We start from the raw sequence: 19,783 nt of genomic DNA, 5'->3' as shown, positions 1-19,783 counted from the left end.
AACCTGTTTAGGCTACAACATAAGCTAGGAATTAGTAGTGGGGCTTTTTAGAAGGGGAGGGAGAGGGAGAGGGAGAGAGAGAGAGATGTTATCATTTTGCTGAACAAACAAGAAGGCAGGACATTGACCACAACCCATGATTAATGGACCATAGGATTCCATAGGTTGGTCAGCCAACCTGCTAGACCCGTGATGGCGAACCTATGGCATGCGTGCCACAGGCAGCACGCAGAGCCATTTCTGAGGGCACGCGAGGCATTGCCCTGTCAGCTCCAGTGCGCATGCGCCCGCTGGCCAGCTGATTTTTCGATAGTTTTTTTTAAAATCTCCGGAGGATTCCCTGAAGCCTCCAAAGGGCGAAAAACAGCCCAATGCAAACCAGAAATGAGGAGAGAGCTGCCGGAACGGGGGGAAGACAAGTGGCAAGAGGCTTCTTTCACTCGTGCTGGCTGCTCTGTTCCCCCCTCCCTCCCCTGCTACTAAAAAGGATCCTGCCCGATCGCTTGAATCCGCAGGGAAATGAGAGTTGCCAGCAGGGGGGAGGGGGAGAAGACAAGCGGCAAGGAAAGAGGCTTCTTTCACTCAACGTGGCTGCTGTTGCCCTTTTCTCCATTTCAGTGCTAGGGCATCGAGGTTGCCCCACCCACCATCGCCCAGGTCCTTGCTTCTCCCAAACATTTCTTTGCCTACCTGATTTCCAGCTCCATCGCATTTCTTGCCAGCGTGTGCAGAGAAACAAGGTTTGTGGGACTAAAACAAAACTTCAATTAATTACAACTTGGGGCGGGGGGGGGGGGGAAGAGATCTCGCAAAGTTGGAATTGATTGATTGAAAGGAGTTTTTTTTAGTCCCACAAACTTTGTTTTCCTGTCCAAAACGGCAAGAAACACGATGGAAAAATGCTACGGAGGGGAAATTAAATAGGCAAAGAAATGCTTGGGAGAAGCGAGGACCTGGGCGATGGGGGGTGGGGCAGGCTCCATGGAGTGGTGCTGAAATGGAGAAAAGGGCAACAGAGCAGCCACCTTGAGGGAAAAAAGCTGCTTTTTCTTCTTTCCTTGTTGCTTGTCTTTCCCTCATGCAGATTGCTCTCTTCCTCCTTTCTCTTTGGATTGCAGCAACCAGGCAGGATCCTCTATGCTAGCACAGGGGAGGGGGGGAAACAGAGCAGCCACCTTGAGGGGAAAAAGCTGCTTTTTCTTCTTTTCTTGATGCTTTTCTTTCCCCTGTGCCAGCAGCTCCCTTCCTCATTTGTCTATTGACTGTAGTGCCCAGGATCCTCTTTAATAGAAGGGGAGAATTTAGCAACTGGACTCACACCTGCCATAGTAAAAAGGGCCCAATCTTTACACAGGAGAATGATAAGGGAAGGTTTTTTGACACAGGAGCACACTTGAGCATCCCCCCACCCCCACCCCAATCTCTGCCAGTTTGTGGCAGAGCAACTTCTCCCCTCACTGGGTGTTATCCAAGGGGAAGCAGCCAGAGCAGGGAGTGGCGAGGAAGCCTTGCACAAAAATGCGCGGTCCACACAGGTGAGGGGGGGCATTAAGTTATGTGGGTCGGCACTCAGGTTTGTGTGATAGCGCGCACATATGTGCTTTTGGCACCCGAGGCGAAAAAGGTTCGCCATCACTGTGCTAGACAATTCAGCTCTTAGCTGCTCATGTGATTTTTATTGTGCCAGGCGCTCATATAGCTGGAATGAAGCCCTGAGGTCTTAGCCCCTGATCTTCCAGTTCCGAATTCCAAGTGAATTCAATGCTTGCTAAACATAGAAAAGGGAATCAAAATTTTCAATTGGCTCTCAGGTGGCTGTACTATTTTTTTTAAGCTGAGACAGATACTTCAACTTTTGTACCATATCTGCTATATTTCTCTCGGCGAACATGGACATGCCTTTTCATCCATATGAGATAATGGAAACAAATCTTGAAAACTACAAAAAACTTTCAAATTATAGGCGCCGTTCAATAATGGATAAAGAGAAGTGATATGCTCCCTGTGTTGATATAGCCAAGCAAACCTTGACAGTCATGTTTTGGAATACTCTTGCCTTATGCCTTAGGTTTTGTAAAGCTATGACAATCTTCAGATTTCAATATCAGCGATACAATTATATTTTCTGATTTAAGATTCTCTTGACATTTCCAAGGAGATATTTGAAGTTGAGGTTGAGATCCATCTGCAGGGAAAAATAAGCAGTTGGTAGACAAAGTGATACCTATGGTGATGGTGCTCCTTCTTGAGAAGGGAGACAAATGTCTTATCCAGAACAACTGGGAAGTAAAGCCGTGGCCTAGAGAATTGGATGGTCAAGAAGTTGAAGCCTTGGGACAATGGACATGGCACATGAAAATTTAATTGGATCAAAATCAGTGTTAATGCATTTTCAAAAATATTCCACAAGAAGATTCAATAATGAAATTCAATAATTACCCATGAATTCCACAACATTCCCTTTACTCAGCAAATAAACATTGACAACAATCTTGGACATTGGCTTACATATGGCCCAAATGACTAGGTTCATGATGGCAAACCTATGGCATGCCACGTGGAACCATTTGTCAGGGCAAAATCAAAACTTCAGCCTTCTTTTGAGGTTGTTTTTTGCCCTCCGGAAGCTTCCCTGAAGTCTCCAAAGAGCAAAAAAATGACCCTATGGACAATCTGGATGTTCAGGAGCGGACTTCCAGTTTGCTCGTAGGGCCAGTTTTTGCCCTTCAGACCCTTCAGGGAAGCCTCCTGAAGGCCCCTGAAGGCTCCAGAGGTCGAAAATTGGCCCTTGGGGAACCCGGAAATTCAGGAATGGTGACTAATGGTTTGTCGTAGGGCCAATTTTCACCTTCTGGAGACCTCAGGAAAGCCTCCTGAAGGCTCTGGAGGTCACAAATCGGCCCCACAAACAAATTGGAAGTCACCATTCCCAAACCTCCAGGTTTGGTCTATTTTTTGCCCTCCAGAGCCTTCAGGGAAGCTCCTGAGGCCTCCGGAAGGTGTCCAGGGTGGCAGGGAGGCTGTTTTCACCCTCCCCAGGCTTCTAACCTCTGGAGCCTGGAGAAGGCAAAAAAACATAGCAAAAAAGGGGGGTCACTGATTGCGTGCATGTGCTGGGGGGGCATGCATAGCATTATGGGTGTGGCATGCCGGCGCACAACCCCCCTATGCTCGCTCCACTTTTGGCACAGCAGCCAAAAAAGCTTTGCCATCACTGGACTAGGTGAACTTTTTTATTTGGAGAAGATATCAACCATCTCAATTACAAAGTACCATATTTTTTGGAGTATAAAATGCACCTTTCCCCCCTAAAAGAGGGTAAAAATTTGGGTACATCTTATATACTGAATGTAGCCCACCGGCCCCCACCCTTTGGCCTCTGCCTCCGAGTCCGAACAATTTACCTCCTTGCAGCAAACGGGGAAAATGGGGCTTGCGGAGGTGGCAATAGGCAATGCCAGTGATGGCTAATCTTTTTTGGATTGGGTGTGAAAAGCGGGGGGAGTGCAGGGAGGGTCGTGCACGGAGGGTCGTGCACGGGTGTGGCTACGCCCACACCCATAATGTTATGCATGTGATGCAACGTCATTATTAGACTTATTTTCTAAAGACTGCTTTATTATTGTTCTAGGCAATTTAACAAAATGAAGAAGCTTTAAATAGCAGAGAATATAATATACTTCCAGAAAGCCACATCAATTTTAACAGCTTCTGTACAAGAATAGTCTGAAATGTAACAGTGTCCTGTTGTCTAATTAGACCCTGACTTAGTCTTGTTTGGAGTAGAGCTATTTAAATAATTGGGAGGAGTTAGTGTGACTACATTTAAGAAAACTTTCTGGCATAAATATACTGCCATAATGTACATTTCTCCAATTCTTTGCTATTTCTATGGGTCAGGCGCACATGCATAAAAATCACAATGAACAGTGTATATTATCTATACTGTTTTACTGTTTGTTGCAAGGAGGCAAATTGCTGGGAGGCAGAGCATCTTATACTCCCAAAAATATGGTAATTCTTTTACAAATTAAAGAAAAAAATTGCATCAGACAGGAAAGATAATGATTCACTGGATAGATATTTAAATTATCTCCTTGGTAGTGCAACATTTTTAGGTATTTGTGCAGACATTATATTGCGGAGGAATTATATTTGACCAAATTGTATTGCATTTTTCATTTTAAATACTATAGAAAGTATTTATTGAAAGAAAATGGATTGGAGTCAACTTGTTACTATATCAATCTTCGTTATTCTTCTGACTATATTCCTTTTGAAAATGAACAGTTCCTGGAATAACAACTCCAAAAATCTTCCACCAACACCAAGAATTTTACCTTTGCTTGGAAATCTTCTTATTATGGATATGAAAAGACCACACAGAACAATGCTAAAGGTAATGACTAAAAGCAACTAAACTAACAAGGCAAAATTGGATCAAGAAATTTTGGAGATATTCTGATTTTTTGTTATTGTTCAATAGTGATTGTAACTGTGCTATAGTATGCATAGAATTACAAGATCTTGGCAAACTTATATTCGTTTTGTGGACATAATCCTATCAATGAACAGATAAATTGATAGAGGCTTTTGGTTGTTTTTTTAGGGGATGGGTGGGATTAATATGTTTTTCTAATTTTAGTGAATTGCAAGAGGTGGTAAAATAAGATTGCTCCACAGTCTTACAATGTATTAAAAATTTACCTGGTTCCTACATTAGGAATACTATGATTTGGGGAAAGAGATCTCTGGGAGGGAATGGGGAAGAAACACATTAAAATATATTTATGGCCATTAGAAATGAACAAGGGCAGCAACAAATAGTCAACATTCTTTTTTTTTCTATGTTGGTTATTAGCAGAAGGCCTTTCCATGGCAATTTGACTAGATGGTTTCATCATGTCTGTTAAAAGTTCAGCAAACTCAGAAAGATGCAAGGTATTGAGATGTTATGGATATGGTGGAACACAATACTGATCTGCACTGCTGATCGATCCATTTGATGTTTATAAATTTAACTATTAAATGTCTGAAATAAACACAGACTGTTTATGGTTCTTGATTTTATCCTTGGATTGCTGATTCAGTAAAGTATCTGAATCAGGATAATGTTGATGAAACATGAAAAAGAACGTTTTCTTCTTTGAGTCCACCCTTCAATTGATGTTGCCATTACAATTAAATAAATAAGCCTTCATTGGTATGGAAGGGAATGGCTTTTTGTTCTCCCCATTATAGGTAATATGAAAAATTTTCTTTTAGACTAAAAGTTGAAATTTTAACCACAATGACTGCTGATGCATTTGGGTTTGTGGTGATATCTCCATTTCTGGAATAATGATTCTCTCGGGCAGTGAAGGATCACATTATTCCAGTTCCACTCTCTCCCACCACCTTATCTATCTAAAAGGAAGGTTATTTTGAAAGCCAAATATGCTTGCTGTATTGAAAACAGAAATTATTAGAATTTTAACCAACGTTGATATATTGTCTCCTTTCGCCTTCTTATGATTTGGGGTAGAAAACCATTAGATGAAAGCAAAAAGATACAAAATTAACTCATTTGATTTTTATTGCCCCAGTTGCAATAAATAAAAAATAAATAAACATTTCAAGTCAGTTATAGTAGTCTACAAAGGACTAAACTGAATCCACAGCTCTCTCAAATATATAGAGCTCTTTCAGTGTACAACAAACAATCTCTGGATGGAAACGTTTATGAACAAAACAAAACTTTTACTATTGAACAGGTATTTTCATAAACATGTCACTCCTTGTCCTAGTTTCAGTTTGCAATCTTATGAACAGCAAATGCAGCACACAAGATTGCTTTCAAACTTTAAAAAAGAGAACATGATTTTATTCTTATATCTATGCAACATGAGTGCATCTGATGTCTGTTACTCTGCATAAAGGGTTTTCAGGGTGATCTTCCATTTTTTCCTCTTTGTGTTCAATTCTAGTTGTCAAAAGTATATGGCCCAGTCTTCAGGATTCAACTGGGATTCCAGAAAATGGTGGTATTGGCTGGATACAAAACAGTGAAGGAAGCTCTTGTGAATCATGCTGATGCATTTGCAGAGAGGCCAAATATCCAGCTTTCTGATGAAATCAATGAGGGCTTTGGTAAGCTTTTCTCATTCTATGTATCAGGTGGTATACCTGGTCAATATCTGTCCAGAGTTGTGGAACATTAAAAAAAAAGTTAGTATGGAGATGGCATAGGAGGTTTCTGTTGGAGAACATAGGAGACAAGATAGAAACTAAGACCGTGACTGCCTAAGATAAGACTAAAAAGGAGAGAAAGAGAATTGAAGTCAATTCTGCAAAGTTTTAACCTATACCTTTCCTGATTTCTTTCAACCACCCTTGGACAATTTGGTCTCTACACCGGATGGTTGAAAAAACAGAGTTTGTAAATAAGAGAATGTTTGTAATTTTCTGAGTTACAAAGAAGCTTCACATTAAACTTGCATTTCCCACACTAACTTTCCAACTCTGTACACTGAAAAAACAACTGCCATAAACATTCTCTTCAATACAATGGCATAGTACAAATGTGTTGTGGCCCACCAGTGGCCAGTGGAGCTGGCAGCAGAGTCAGACAGTAAGGAGGTTGGGGAGGAACATGGGCCAGACCTGGGGGCTGAGGAAAGCTCAGAAGAGGGCTCTGCATTGGTGGCAGAGAGGGAGCTAGACAGCAGTGAGGTAGAGGAACAGCTGGAGCCTGTTCCCAATGTGTACATGCGCAGAGCTGCCAGAAGACGAGAACAACTAAGAAAGTAGGGTTGACTTGGGAGTAAAGCTACACCTACGACGTGATTGGCCCCTCCAATAGGAAACAAAAATGGAGCGAATGGGAAATGGGCTTTTGCAGGAAACAATTCATTTCTTCAGTCATTTCAAAAGTGGAAAGTTCTGTTTGTGATTATAAGACACTATGTGCTAAGTGTTGCCTTTCCACTGCATTTGGAAACTAGTTATCTGGCAGCTTGCCAAACCAGATAAGGTTCTTGTTGATAAATATTCCTCTGAAAGACTGTTTGCCAAGCCTTGCTGACTGTGAATGAAAGGAATTCACAGTCGTGTAAATAAAAGAAATTTTGCCGGGACCAAAACTCTGCTTCATGCTTTTTAAGAAAGCCTGGGTCAGAACAAAATATGTCGTTTAGTCTTGGACTTTCTCTTTAGGTATCCTTTTTTCTCATGGGGAGAATTGGAAAGTGATGCGCCGCTTTACCATATCTGCACTACGGGACTATGGAATGGGCAAGAAGACTATAGAGGATAAAATATTAGAAGAGTGCAGGGTCCTGATAAAGGCATTTGAATCTTATGAAGGTGAGTTGATGTTTCCTTCTGGAGCTAAACTTTCACAGATTTATTGCAGAAAAGTTAACAGTCTACCTCTAAGTTGCCAAGTTGCAAAGTTCCTCCAACACTCAGATCCTATTTAATATTCTTTTGCCCAATATCTCCATGTTCTCCAGCACTGGCTATCAGTTTCCTAAAGAAATGTACTGTGCCTAAGGTGGGAAGACTTTGCCACTGAACAGTTTTTTTTAAATCTGATGTTCTTTCATAGCTGTAAATTAATTTTAATAACTTCATTTAATTTTAATATTTGTTATATAGGACAACCATTTGAGAATACAGCAATTATGAATTCTGCTGTTGGCAACATCATTGTTTCTATTATACTTGGCAAGCGATATGAGTATGAAGACCCCACATTTCAAAGACTAGTAAAGTTAATCAATGAAAATGTCCGGCTTGCAGGAAGCCCTCCTGTCTTGGTAAATTATTTTTTCAGTTTTAAAAGGAGTTCATTATGTATTCACTATGTTATCCTTAATGTAGTGTGGGATTTATAATAAACATTCCATGTGTTTTAAGGTTCACTATGACAGAAAAGCCCTGATGTCTTACATATTGTATACAACCATTTCCCACTATGAAATATGACTAGTATTAATAAAAATGTCCACATTGCCCACATGAAAACTATTCAGGTTGCTTCATGACTCTTTTTACCCTTTTTGTGTTTTTCAGTTCTACAATATGTTCCCCCTGTTTGGCTTTCTTTTTGGTGCTCGTAACGTAATTCTGAATAATAGAAAGGAATTGTTTGATTTCATAAAGACCACTTTCATAGAACACCTCAAAGCTCTGGATGAAAATGACCAGAGGAGCTTTATTGATTCATTTCTTGTCCAACAGGCAATGGTAAGGAAGTGTTTTATTCCAGGAATTCCAAGTGAGGGCCCCTTGGTAATCTCTGAGCTTGGTGGTTTTCTTGCAGATGTTTCATCACCCAAACTCTGTAACTAGATAACTAGCACTGACTATGTTATCTAATAATGAAACTTCTGCAAGGAAAACAACCAAGCTCAGAGTGCACCAAGGACCCCTCATTTCAACCTTGAACTACATATATTCTTCTTTATTGTTAATTCCAAATGATATTTTTATAGCATATTCATACCTTTAAAGCAGGAAATAAAAGCTCATTTTTAACTGACAATTGAAACTTCTAAACTGAAAACTAAGGGAATTTCCCTTAAAAATGTCCCAAATAGTACATTTTGAGGGCTATATGTAGTATAAATAATATGTTGCAAAGCACTTCTTTAAAGTATTAATTTCCTCAATTTAAATGAAGCCCGTCTAAACAAATCTGCTGCTGCTCCTCCTCCTCCTCCTACTACTACTACTACTCAGAGGTCAGTGGTGGGTTTCAAATTTTTTTACAACCTATTCTGTAGGTGTGGCTTGTTTTGTGGGAGTGGCTCGGGTGGGAGTCTAAGCAAAGGAGGAGGTGGAGAGCTGGGCAGAGGAAGGGAAAACTACTGCTACTGCTGGAGCTGCATTGCCCCACTGGATTTGGGGACTTCTGTCCCTCATGCCACACTTTGCAGCTCCCAGAGCCCTGCACGGACCTCTTTGGGGTGCTGGACAACCTCGTTCTTGGAAGGATTCTTGCTAGGGTTTCCTCCTTCCTCCACCCAGCTCTCCGCCTCTTCCTTTGCATAGGCTCTCTGCTGGCTCGGAGGCTGCAGGAGGGGATATTGCCCATATGCCCCTTCCCAAAGCAACCTTGCAGGTTTTCAAGATCATCTGGAGAGGTGTTTTTTTTAAAGAAAACCACGAAAAAGCTGCATGATCTGGAGAGACGGGCAGTCGGTATTTTTTTGTGGGGGGAAGGAAATCCCCAGAACCAGGTTGCCCAGCACCCCAAAGAGGTCCATGCAGGGCTCTGGCAGCTGCAAAGTGCAGCACGAGGGGTAGAAGTCCCTAACCCAGTGGGACAACACAGCTCCAGCAGTAGCAGCGCAGCTTCTTGCAGGAGCACGCTGCCCTGATCAACCTACCGTATGGCACCCTCTGCAGCCCGCTCTGCATGGAGTCGAGTTGGCGGCAGGCAGCCCTCACTAGGGTTTCCAATTTCCTCCGCCCAGCTCTCCTCCTCCTCCTTTGCTTAGGCTCCCTGCTGGGTTCGAGGGCAAATGGTCTTTTTAAATGTATTGTGTATAGAATATTTTTAAATGGTTTTTTAATTTATTGTTGATAGAACATTTTTAAATGATTTTTTTAAATTTTAAAAAGAGCATTTAAAAAATATTCTATCAACAATAAATAAAAGAATCATTTAAAATATTCTATATACAATACATTTAAAAAGACCATTTAAAAATATTCTATCAACAATAAATTAAAAAAAACATTTAAAATATTCTACACACAATATATTTAAAAAGACCATTTAAAAATATTCTATCAACAATAAATTTTTAAAAAACCATTAAAAATATTCTATACACAATACATTTAAAAAGACCATTTGAGAAAATATTCTATCAACAATAAATTAAAAAAAACATTTAAAAATATTCTATACACAATACTTTTAAATGTGGGCCTGCGGTCTAAGCGAGCTCAGGGATCTGCTGGAATGAAGGCCCCAAAGGATCCCCAGACTTGCCCAGAGCACAGAGATATGGCAGGCCGCACCAGTTGGCTTCCCCCCCCCACTGTCCATTCCACCACCTCCTTTCGGCCACTTGGTGTACGCGAGCGCATGGCTTTCATGAAAGAAGGCCTTCCTTTGCGAAGGCCCTGGTCTGGCTTACTGTAGGCTGCCGCTGCCACCCATCCTCCACTTCCTTTCAGCCATGCGGTGTATGCCCGCCTGCAGCTTTCGCAAAGGAAGGTCTTCCTTCGAGAAGGCCCTGGGCTCACGTACCGCAAGCTCCCACCACTGCCGCCCACCCCCTCCTTTCAGCCGTGCAGTGTACGCCAGCCCGCGGCTTTCACGAAGGAAGGCTATTCTTTGTGAAGGCCCCAGGCTTGCATACCGTAGGCTCCCGTCGCCACTGCTGCCGCCCTTCGTGCTTAGTTGCTTACCTGAGGGAGGCAGAAATAGCAGCAGGGAAGGCAAAACAAAGTGAAGCAAGGACCCGATCAGCAAGTGACGATGCAACAACCAAACAGAAAAAGAGGTAAGTGTGCCGTTTGTGCTGTGGTTTTAATTGGGCTCTTAGGTGGGGTGATTGGTGAGCCAGCCAATCAGTGAACACAGTGGGCGGGGCAAGCATGGTGTGGACGGGCAGGGGGAGTGAGCGAGCGTGCTGCGACCAGATGGGCGGGGGGATCAAGCGAGGGGGGCGGGGCTGTCCCACCGCACGAACAGGTTCTAAAAGACATGGTAAATCTCAGGAACCCCTTCTGCCAAACCAGTTAGAACCGGGAGCAACCCATCCCTGTCAGGGGTGGGTTCTGGCTGCTGCTACTGCCGGTTCGCTGAGGGATGCGTTGCACACACATGCTTCATGTGTGGTATGTGCACATGCGCAGTACTAAAAATGCTTCTGCGCATGCACAGAAGCAAAAAACAAGATGTTGCTGCCAAGAGAACTGGTTTGGGGGCGTGGCAGGCCGAATTGCTACCTACTCAGCTGAACCAGGCCAAACCGGTAGGAACCCACCTCTACTATTACTACTACGAATAATAATATATTTAAATTTGGCACAATCATCTAAGTTGTGCTGTCTGTTGCTATACCTTGATTGAGATACAGTGAAAATGATATCTGTTTTAAAAATAATTACCTCTCAAATCATGCCTTTTTTTCAACACATATTTTTGAAAGCAAAAGTAGTTGTAATGATCTTAGTTAATGAAAGCCCTATTTAGGCACAGATACAATGCCGGGCAATTATGAAATAATGATTTTTGATCATGTAGGAACTCAATTGGGGGGTGGGGGAGTCTTTTGTAAACATTGTTGAACATTTGGCTTATTTTTCATGTTTGAAGTATGGTGGAGAAATTATCCCCTCCTCCCCTCCCCAAATGCTTACCAGAGATATTTTCCCTCTCTGGGAGTATTCCATTTATTTACTTACTGAGTTTTTGAGGCTTCAAAACATAGGGAAAGGAAGGAGGGAGATATCTTCCTTGGCCTCTCTGCTGAAACATGCCTCCTTTAGCTATGACTGGGGGTGTCAGCATCAGTAATTATTCTGTCAATTGACTGGAAGTGTTTCCATCCTAGAACCTTGCCATTCTAATAATTCCAGTTCTTAGAAATGAGGTGGATGCTGGTTGCTTGTCCTCTTTGCTGATTTATTTTGAGATAAATGGACTTAAAGCAAAAACTCACTGATTCACCTTTGTAAGCTAGTCTTGGGATTTTCAGGAAAAACAATGAAGAAAATGAAGATTCCTCCTTGGGGATTGTAATAGAAGATCTTCAAGGTCCTTCCCAATCCTACGATTTTATGAATTTCTAGAAGACTTTTTATAGAATTTCATGCTAATTATTTCCATTTTTATGAATTTCTTAATCACAAATCATAGGGAACTCCGTACTTTATGGTGTTTAGAACTACAATTCCCACAATCCCTTTTATTGATTTAGAAAAGTGGGGACTGAAATCCAAAATTCTGGGAGATGCTCCTATTGTTCAATGTTCTCCAGCTTTCTGCTATTTAGTTGATGCAAGTATATTGAATATGCTTAGATAGACTATTTATTTATTGCAGGAGAAGAAAAACAAAGCAGAAAGGTATTTTCATAATGAAAACCTAATTGCTGTTGTGAATAATCTATTTGCTGCTGGGATGGACACGACTTCAACCACATTGCGCTGGGCCATACTACTAATGATGAAATATCCTGACATCCAGAGTAAGCACTTTTCTTTTGGTTGGATTTCAATATTCAAATATTTTGTTAAATTAAAATATAATGCAATGAAACATGTGATCTACAAAAGTAAAATTTCATGGTTGACAATTGTTGTCAAACAAGGACTAATGTGTTGAATGGTGTGAAATCCCCCCTGCCCTAGTTCCTTTGTTGTCTATATCCCTTGTTACCTGCAACATTCATTTAGCTAGGCCATTGAGAAAGAACCTATGACAATGCATGTCAAAGGTGATATGCCATGATGTTTTGGATGACATACCAACATGAGAACTATTATTCAAAGCATGTCCCATTATTACAGAAGTTTTAGAGGCTGTGGAGACATGTGAAAATAAGGACCTTCTCTTGCATGGCCTCCAGAGCCTCTGAAATCATATGAGAACAGGGCATGCTTTTGTGTGATTTGTGGACTCTACAGAAGAGCTACTTCAAGAATAAAGGACTCATGGAACTCAAGCTGCCCTGGGTAGGCCACAGGAGCCTGTCAAGAGAAGAAGAAAAAACCCACCATATGAAGGTAAATGCCACACAGCAAATCCTGAGGTGCTAGGCCACAGGGACAATTGTGCCATTCCCCAATCCCCATGAACTTAGGGAACAGCATGAGGTGGCCTGTTCAAGTATCAACATCATTGTATTACCATGATATACTCATACCAGCAAAAATAATTTTTGACCAACACTTGAAGAAAGAAACGATTCAGACAATATCTGATTGGGATTTTAAATTTGGAGAATATGCAGCAATGGCAAAATTAACAGCATATATACACAACAGAATTTTAACCAAATTCAAGCAAAAATGTTTCCCCTATATTCTAATATAATATGCAGTATGGCCATTTTTTTAAAAAAAAAATCTTGGTTGATGGCATCACATTTTTAGAACTTTTCATGATACTTATCTTTCACAGTTAAATGTACCCAGGGTTTAATGCAAAATTATACATTAATGAACATCTTATAATTGTTTTCTTTTCCTAGATAAGGTCTATGAAGAAATTTCAAGAATCATTGGGTCTGCTCAGCCAAGGATTGAACATCGAGCAAAGATGCCTTATACTGATGCAGTTATCCATGAAACTCAAAGATTTGCTGATATTGTTCCAGCAAATGTAGCACGAGCAACTACAGAGGATATAACTTTCAAAGGCTTTTTCATTCCAAAGGTGATTAGCCTCATATAAGTGCTTTGTTCATTCAGTGATGGTTTGTGAATCTCCTCTTAATTATTATCTCCAACCAGATCATCCTCTTGATATGTTTGATATCTATGTCATAACAATTATCAATGTTCAACATTTTTATATGTATGAAGTTTAAGTCACAATCCTTTTTAGTATAATTTTTAACTTTTAAATAGGAAGGTAAAGCTGATACAAACTAGTACACAATGAGAAAGTAAAAAGAAAAGAAGGAAATCACACAAAAAGCAAAAAGTGCAAGAAGGGGGGAGTTAAAGAAGTGGCTTCTAATATTCTTCATAGCAGTTATAAGTACAAACAGTGGCGGATTAAGGCTCATTGGTGCCCTAAGTACTGACAAATATTGTTGCCCCCCTCTTTTGAACATATTGTACAAATCTTCATTGGTTTTTCTTTCTTTCTCAACTTTGTGGTGCCCCCTTGGGCCTGGTTCTCTAAGCACGTGCTTAGTCTGCTTAATAGTTAATACACCACTGAGTACAAATATATATTTAATCTGTCTCTCTAAAGTTGCATCAGATTCTTCTTCTTTCTATATTCTATCCTACCTAATTATTGAAACCATAACTCACAAGTTCATTTTTTATTTTTATACAAAAAATCCATAAGAGGTTTTCAGTCCAGAATAAATGTAAATATAATTTTTTTAATCAAAAAGGTTAATTCACAACTCAGCAAAATATATCAAATTCATCAAACATTCCTCCAAAATGGATAGTGTCTAGTCTTTCCATTTCTATGCTAATCTCACTGCTGTGATCATATAGTATATTGAAATAATCTTCCATGGGTTTTTTCCACCCTAACTGTCTATCCATTAATCCTAAAAGGAAGTTCTGACTTCAATTTAATTTTAATTTTTTACAATCCTTTGTATCAAAGTATATATTTGGATCCAACATTTTAAGCCATTTTATATGTCCTCCAAACAAGATAAAATGTTTAACAAAAGTTTAAATTTACATTTTAACAATTAGACGTTCATCATCAGTACGTTTCATTTTGCCCCATATCATAAGCCTTTATCTATTTTAAAATTTTATGATAACTGTAAGTAGGGCAACTATATCCGTCTGCTATTAATTGTTCTTTTGATTTCATTTTAACATCCCTTTGATAGTTTTCCAATAGGTCTATAATTTTCTCATACATCAACCTTATTATTTATTAAGCATGTTTATGTACTTATATTTATGTAATTATTTGCTGTATATCTTTAGGTTCTATAATGTGCCAAGAGTTTTCCTATCTGGGAGATAGGCAGCATATCAATTTAATAAATAAGTAAACCACCTTCAGAGATGGGTGTCTCCCCCCCCCCCAAAGTGGTCTTAAGCCAACCAGCAAAACCAAGTTTTAATACCCTTAAAGAAGGTGGAAGCAATTGTCACATCTGGTGGTAGAGTTTCCACAGAGTTGTGGCCACAGCAGGAAAGTCTCTTCTCTTTGATCTCACCTGCTAAACTTTTTTTAGCAGACATGGTCCTTAACAGGCTTCTTCTGCTGGTGTGAGTGTAGTGGGCTAGTCCCTTAGGGTTGAGACAACTCCTCAGATACCCTGGACCCATGCCACAGAGGTGGTATTCAGCAGGTTAGAGAATCGGTAGCAGAAATTTTGAGTAGTTCAGAGAACCGGTAAATACCACCTATGACTGGCTCCATCCCCATCTATTCTCTGCCTCCCGAGACCCAACTGATCGGGAGGAAATGTGGATTTTGCAGTATCCTTTCCCTGCCACACTCACCAAGCCATGCCCACAGAACCAGTAGTAAAAAAATTGAATCTCACCACTGCCATGCCATATAGGGTTTTAAAGCTAATAACTAGGAGCTTGAATTGGACCCAGAAGCAAACTGGTAATTAATGCAGATCCTGCAACAGTAGTGTTATATGTGCCATTTTAGCTCCCCCCCCCACCAGCTGTGAATGTGGCTCCATTCTGCACCAGCTATAGCTTCCAAACTATAACTTTTCAAGAGTACCCCTATTTAAAGTACATTGCAGTAATCCAAACAAGAGATGAATAAGGCATGAGTGATCATGTGTAGGGCCTCACAATACACATAAGGAGGCAGCTGGTGCACAACACAAAGTTGCACAAAGGCCTTCCTAGCCATGATTTCCACCCACTCTTTGAGCAGGATTCATAAATCCAGTACAACTTCTTGATTTTGTACCAAATCTACCTGGGGTAATGCAATCCCCAGCCAGAACTAAAGGTGATAAAGAACCAGATCTTAAGATTCTCTGCTTCTATAGCCATTCAATTTTGGCAGACTTCATCTGAAGCCTGTTCTCCCCCATCCAGACCTCTGTAGCCTCCAGGCACTGAGAAAGGGCAGTCACAGCATCACCTTGATCACCCAGAATGGAGATTTCAATCCCAACAAATCTTTCTTCCATTCCTTTTTTTAAACAAAATTCTTCAAGGAATTTCTGTAATAAATATGTTGAAATGTCCCTATCAGCAATTTGTTCTAGGAGGCTTCTCCCAGTTTGATGGTTTTTCTTGTAGTTGCTGCTAGGTCCTCGACTTGCGACTGGTCCTAAAGTCCTCGATTTATGACTGGCCGCAGGTCCTCGACTTATGACTGACAGCCAGCAACAGCTCAGCCACGCCTGATTGGCTAAAGCGCAGCTGGCTGAGCGAGGGCTGTCTAAGCATTCCTATTGGTCACCCTGCTTGAATGCTCTAGTATAAATAGCTGTCAAGCAGGGCGAGGTGCTAAATCTCTGTACATTGTTGTTGCTGTTCTACTGAATAAAATAGCTGTTCTCTTACCTCAGCTGCCTCACACCTCTTCATTTAGATTCAGCGAATCTAACAGTTGCAATGGTGAGAAAGTGGACATCTAATAGTTTCTCTAATGAGAATAAAGCAGGCTTCATTTTTCTGTTTAGTTTTTCACTATTTTAAAACTTTTAGTCTCAGCTAGCTTTCTATAATCATAGACAAGCAGTCCAGCTCATAGCATTCTTATCTTCTTGTTTTGTAAAATCTGCCATCATTGACCTCATATTTAAATAGTCAGCCTTCTCATGTTAGTCTAATTAAGTTTATTTAATGTCAAAGACACTTTCATCCAAGAAAAAAATTCTATTTTTTAAAAAAATCACTATTCTTTACTGTTTGAGACCTTCTAATAATACAATCCTGTCAAGCCATTTGCCTTTGAATTAAAAAGAAACATTAAGATGGGTTTTTTTTGTCTTCTTAATTTCAAAAAGAAGACCCTCATTGAGATTCTTTAATTCTGATTGCTCTTTAGAATATCTTTCTTAAGTTGTAAAGCAATTAAACTGTAAAGTGATTAGGAAAGGGACACTTCGGCCAGTCAAGGCTGCAAAGTCATTTAGGGCACTATTATAAATACCAATAAAGGTGAAGGTAGTTCAGAGTTGAAATCATCAATTCTAGTAAGGAGTGCTGTTTGCTGTCAGTTGACTGCAAACTGATAGCAAACAGCATCCCTTACTAGCACTGATGATGTTACCTTGTTAGGGTAATGAAATGTCTGCAAAATAACAACCAAGCTCAGAGAGCACTCACTATTATAAGTCCATGATTCAACCCATAATCACCCCCAATAAATTAAATTACTGCAGTATTTTTAAGGGAGGAGCAGCTCTTCTAGAGCACACAGTGATAATCTCCCAATTTCTCCTTCTTCCAAAGAAATTTTCTGTCAGCCAAACCTGACTCCTAGCTAGCAGGTCCACTGTTGTGCTGTCTCTGCAAAGCTATTCATAGAGGCATCTAACTGGTCATAATAATTCACTTGGAAGGTGTTCCATTCCCATCACATTGGGAAAGTCATGAATTTGGAATGGCTTTTAAAGTTTTCATATGAATGAGTAAACCAAAGAGGAGTGCTAATTGTTTAATAATTCATTAATACCTGCAGGGCACACATATTGTTCCCTTGCTGACCTCTGTGCTCCATGATGAATCCCAGTGGGAGAAACCTCATGAATTCTATCCTGAGCATTTTCTTGACTCTGAAGGAAAATTTGTGAAGAGAGATGCATTCATGCCCTTCTCTGCAGGTAACATCTTACATCAGGGGTTTGGACACCCCTGTCTTACCTCATATGTGCATATAGTGAATGAGAGTTTTAATAACAGATTCTTCCTTTTGCAACATAATTGGTAAAGAAATCACCAGAATAATCTACTCAACATTCTAAAAATGGCAAAAACTATAATAAGATGCTCAAGCTATTTTCAGGGATTCAGGGTAGAAGAAATGTACTGGAGGTTCATTTTTTTTAAACTATATTATTCCTATATGATTAATCTCTATTGTAGAATTTTGGATTTGAGTTCATTTCCATGCATGTGGTTTGCCATCTCTGAGCCACCATTTCATGGCAAGAACTGCAAAATGTTATTGAAGAACCACTGAAACCAGATTCCCTGTCTTTGTTCATTGTTACAGGTCGGAGAATCTGCTTAGGTGAGACTCTTGCCAAAATGGAGCTCTTTCTGTTCTTTACCAGTCTCCTGCAGAGATTCACTCTCCAGCCACCCCCTGGAATATCAAAAGAAGATCTGGACTTGACACCAGCAATTGGGTTTACAACTCCTCCTATGCCTTATAAGTTGTGTGCTCTGCCTCGTCCATCACATCAATCATAATTTAGTTTCTAGATTCCTCCACTTCCTTATGTGTATTTGTGATGTTTTTCAATCTTCTCTCCTAACCAAGTTCTTGGTGGAAATATTTTAAAGCTTACATGCTGCTTTGCAAAGCACAATAAAAAGTGGAATTGAGAAAAAAGCTAGTTTAAAAATGGATTTCAGTTCTTGTGACATTCCCTGTACAGGTGAAACTCAAAAAATTAGAATATTGTGCAAAAATTCATTTATTTCAGTAATGCAACTTAAAAGGTGAAACTAATATATGAGATAAGACTGATTACATTCAAAGCAATATAGTTCAAGCCATGATTTGTTATAATTGTGATGATTATGGCATACAGCTCATGAAAACCCCAAATCCACCATCTCAGAAAATTAGAATATTACATGCAATGAATAAAACAAGGATTGTACATAGAACAATATTGGACCTCTGAAAAGTATAAGCATGCATATGTATTCAGTACTTGGTTTGGGCCCCTTTTGCAGCAATTACTGCCTCAATGCGGCGTGGCATGGAAGCTATCAGCCTGCGGCACTGCTGAGGTATTATGGAAGTCCAGGATGCTTCAATAGTGGCCTTCAGCTCTTCTGCATTGTTCAGCTTCATGTCTCTCATCTTTCTCTTGGCAATGCCCCATAGATTCTCTAAGGGGTTCAGGTCAGGCGAGTTTGCTGGCCAATCACAGTAATCCAACAGTCATTGAACCAGTTTTGGTGCTTTTGGCAGTGTGGGCAGCTGGAAAATGAAGTCCTCTTTTCTGATGAGAATAACTTTTGCCAAAAGCATCAAAAACTGGTTAAATGACTGTGGGATTACTGTGCTTGATTGGCCTCTCCATTCTTCCTCCATACTCTGGGTCCTTGGTTTCCAAATGAGATGCAAAAGTTGCTTTCATCAGAAAAGAGGACTTTGGACCACTAAGCAACAGGACTTTGGATCAATGTGCTTCATTAAGACCAGGGTCAACGCAGCCGTCTACCAAGAGATTTTGGAGCACTTCATGCTTCCTTCTGCAGACAAGCTTTATGGGGATGCTGACTTCATTTTCCAGCTGCCCACACTGCCAAAAGCACCAAAACCTGGTTCAATTACTGTGGGATTACTGTGCTTGATTGGCCAGCAAACTCGCCTGATTTGAACCCCATAGAGAATCTATGGGACATTGCCAAGAGAAAGAAGAGAGACATAAGACCGAACAATGGAGAAGAGCTGAAGGCCACTATTGAATCTTGCTTTGCATGTAATGAGTCTTATCTCATACATTAGTTTCACCTTTTAAGTTGCATTACTGAAATAAATGAACTTTTGCATGATATTCTAATTTTTTGAGTTTCACCTGTATTATTTATAAGCAAACAATAAGTATCTCTAAGCTGTTCTAGTTTTATAATTAGTGTACTACTCCAAAAGACAACCACTTATGCAATCACCCACAGATAAAATCAGCTGCTTTTCAAATATGACTTCTATCTTTCTTGCATTGCATCTCCAGCTTCTAAATATGCAAGTCACACATTTCACAATCTTTTACTAGATAAAACTTTTTTACAGCAATGGCTGAAAGGAAAGAATTTGTCAAATGTTGTTAAACATGTCTAGTTAGTCAGTAATGGAGTCCTATACAACAACAGAACAGTGATCTTTGCTCACTCAACCTTGGCTTCTCTCTTTATATATCATGTTCATGATTCAGCTCCTGATATTTCTAATTAAAAT

At 40.1% G+C, this 19,783-nt stretch overlaps 1 protein-coding gene across 1 annotated transcript in view; it reads left to right on the top strand.

The window, feature by feature from the left end:
- The window catches only part of LOC309387391 (cytochrome P450 2C20-like), a 50,770-nt gene extending 32,028 nt beyond the window's left edge, over positions 1–18,742 (top strand). Inside the window, exons 10-18 of the mRNA XM_081943864.1 lie at positions 4,291–4,399; positions 5,967–6,129; positions 7,195–7,344; positions 7,639–7,799; positions 8,056–8,229; positions 12,050–12,194; positions 13,200–13,384; positions 17,327–17,468; positions 17,861–18,742. Coding sequence (XP_081799990.1) covers positions 4,291–4,399; positions 5,967–6,129; positions 7,195–7,344; positions 7,639–7,799; positions 8,056–8,229; positions 12,050–12,194; positions 13,200–13,384; positions 17,327–17,468; positions 17,861–18,060 — 1,429 coding nt within the window. The 3' untranslated portion in view covers positions 18,061–18,742. The remainder of the gene's footprint in view (positions 1–4,290; positions 4,400–5,966; positions 6,130–7,194; positions 7,345–7,638; positions 7,800–8,055; positions 8,230–12,049; positions 12,195–13,199; positions 13,385–17,326; positions 17,469–17,860) is intronic.
- The last annotated feature ends 1,041 nt before the right edge of the window (positions 18,743–19,783 follow it).

The sequence above is a fragment of the Natrix helvetica genome (genome assembly GCF_964273705.1).
Source record: "Natrix helvetica genome assembly, chromosome: 2".
In the NCBI taxonomy this organism is placed as follows: Eukaryota; Metazoa; Chordata; class Lepidosauria; order Squamata; family Natricidae; genus Natrix; species Natrix helvetica.
Note: the sequence above shows the minus strand (reverse complement) of the source record. Positions and strands in the feature narration are given on the sequence as shown.